Below are 1,863 nucleotides of genomic sequence, written 5' to 3' on the forward strand. Positions count from 1 at the left end.
GGGGGGGGGGTAGATAGCTGCGAATTGGATGCGGGACTGATAAATTCGTGCGTAAATACAGCAGTCAGTAGACTGTCAAGTATGAGGATTCGGAAGGGAGTTATGTATCAAAGGTGAGAGCTTGGATGCACGAGCACCATTGAGGGCGCGACTGGGCCACGTCTGACAATGTCTCCAACCATTGATGCGGCCCGTCCCGGGGTTCCCATCCAAGAGGACGGCAGTGACCAGGACAGCTAGGTTTGCTGGTAATGGCTTTTATACTTCGCTGCCGCCTCTAGCTAGTTCCCACCCTACACAAGGCGGTGAGAAAAGGACCATTCAAGGAAGACGGTCGACCGGTATACGCAGCACGTGGCCAAGCCAGCACAACTTATGCAGTGTGATCAGTTGATCTATCGATTGTGAGTTATTTCTTCCAAATGCCAATTGACATACTTCAGCATTGCTTACCAGTTGTTCCAGCAGACTCGTGGAATGCTCCAAAGACATCGATGGTCAAACACTGAAAATCTTTTGACGTCCTCAGCGCGCAGTGGTCAGGTTTCAGACCCGACGGTTGCTCACGCTGCATCCGCTGCCCAATTCAAAGCACATTTAGATGTTTTCTTGGTTAAATCCTCGAGATGTCAAGATTACTTTTTCGCCTAAGCCTTTCAGGAACCTGATTTCAACATGAATTGTAACTTGAAGTGCGCATTCCATTGGTCGGGGCATGTCTCGCTCAACTTCAACTCCCAATTTTTTTCACTCAATGGCGGTTTTCAGGTATTATTCACATGGATGGGGCTAATTTTTTTGGCACTCCCAGCTTTCTATGCACGTGTCCACCGGGCCTCGCGAACGGTACGCAGGCTAAGTTTTACTCGAAGTCTGATGATTCATCGAGCTGAATTATGCTGGGTGCCGGCTAGAACACTTCTCCGAGTTTAAACAGGTCCTACTGTTCTTTTTGAAAACCGTTGCTTGAGCAGAGCCAGCAGTGGCGTGCGACCTGAGGCAGTTGGAAGATGCAGCCACCACTCTCTCGGACTAACGGATAGACAAGAGTGAGGCGACTGGAAGAATGTTCATAAGAGATAGGATAAATTCGCCTAACCTCGGGATCAGGTAGCCTTTCGTGTGTGAACGAGTTGTCCACTCATGGCGCGGACTTGAAAAGCAAACAGCAAAGCGACCCAGGACGATCCAGATAAGTTACTGATTCGCGCCATCGGCAGTCTACGATGATGGGACCATTTACTTGCTTGCGTTGGAACGCTTTTATGGGGCACCACGTGGGTGGATGGCTTCCGCTGTTTCAGGTAATGATAATGCATAAACATAATCTGCGCCTAGCGCACAGTTGAATCAGTTGCTCGTGTCCGTGTACACCTACCGAATCCCGTCCACGTATTAGACCCAAATGAGTTTCAAATTGGCTAAGTCATCGTCATCATCATCATCATTGTCAGCTGTAAGAACCGCGTACTCGTCGTACACTGGTTGTAACTGCCGCAGTTTCGTTCACCGATGATTTGGGGGGTAGGTAGCTGCGCACTGCACGCGCGAGCTGGTATATTGGTGCATAAATCCAGCACTGTCAGTGATCTGTGAAGTGGGGGGTTGAGAGGGGAGCTGTGCATTGAAGGCAATAGCTTGGATGCACAAGCGCCATTGAGGGCGCGACTGGGTCATGTCTGACAATGTCTCCAGACATTGGTGTGGCCCGTCTCGGGGTCCCCATCCAGGAAGACGCTGAGTTCGCTGGTAACGGCTTTCAAACTTCGCTGCCAAGTGGTTGTTTGACCGCCTCTGGCTCTCTTCCACCCTTCACATGGTTGGGCGAAAAGAGCCCTTTGAGGAAGTCGGTCGACTGGCATA

At 50.5% G+C, this 1,863-nt stretch overlaps 2 protein-coding genes across 2 annotated transcripts in view; one reads left to right on the forward strand and one right to left on the reverse strand.

Annotated features, from left to right (window-relative positions):
* The window catches only part of T265_06373 (hypothetical protein), a gene marked incomplete at both ends in the record, with an annotated part of 45,369 nt that overhangs the window by 35,561 nt on the left and 7,945 nt on the right, over positions 1 to 1,863 (reverse strand). Inside the window, one exon of the mRNA XM_009171614.1 lies at positions 454 to 505. Within this exon, the coding sequence (XP_009169878.1) occupies positions 454 to 505 (52 nt within the window). The remainder of the gene's footprint in view (positions 1 to 453; positions 506 to 1,863) is intronic.
* T265_06372 (hypothetical protein) overlaps positions 1 to 1,863 on the forward strand; it is a gene marked incomplete at both ends in the record, with an annotated part of 14,018 nt that overhangs the window by 10,872 nt on the left and 1,283 nt on the right. The gene's annotated exons all lie outside the window — the stretch shown is intronic.

The sequence above is a fragment of the Opisthorchis viverrini genome (genome assembly GCF_000715545.1).
Source record: "Opisthorchis viverrini unplaced genomic scaffold opera_v5_126, whole genome shotgun sequence".
Taxonomy (NCBI): domain Eukaryota; kingdom Metazoa; phylum Platyhelminthes; class Trematoda; order Opisthorchiida; family Opisthorchiidae; genus Opisthorchis; species Opisthorchis viverrini.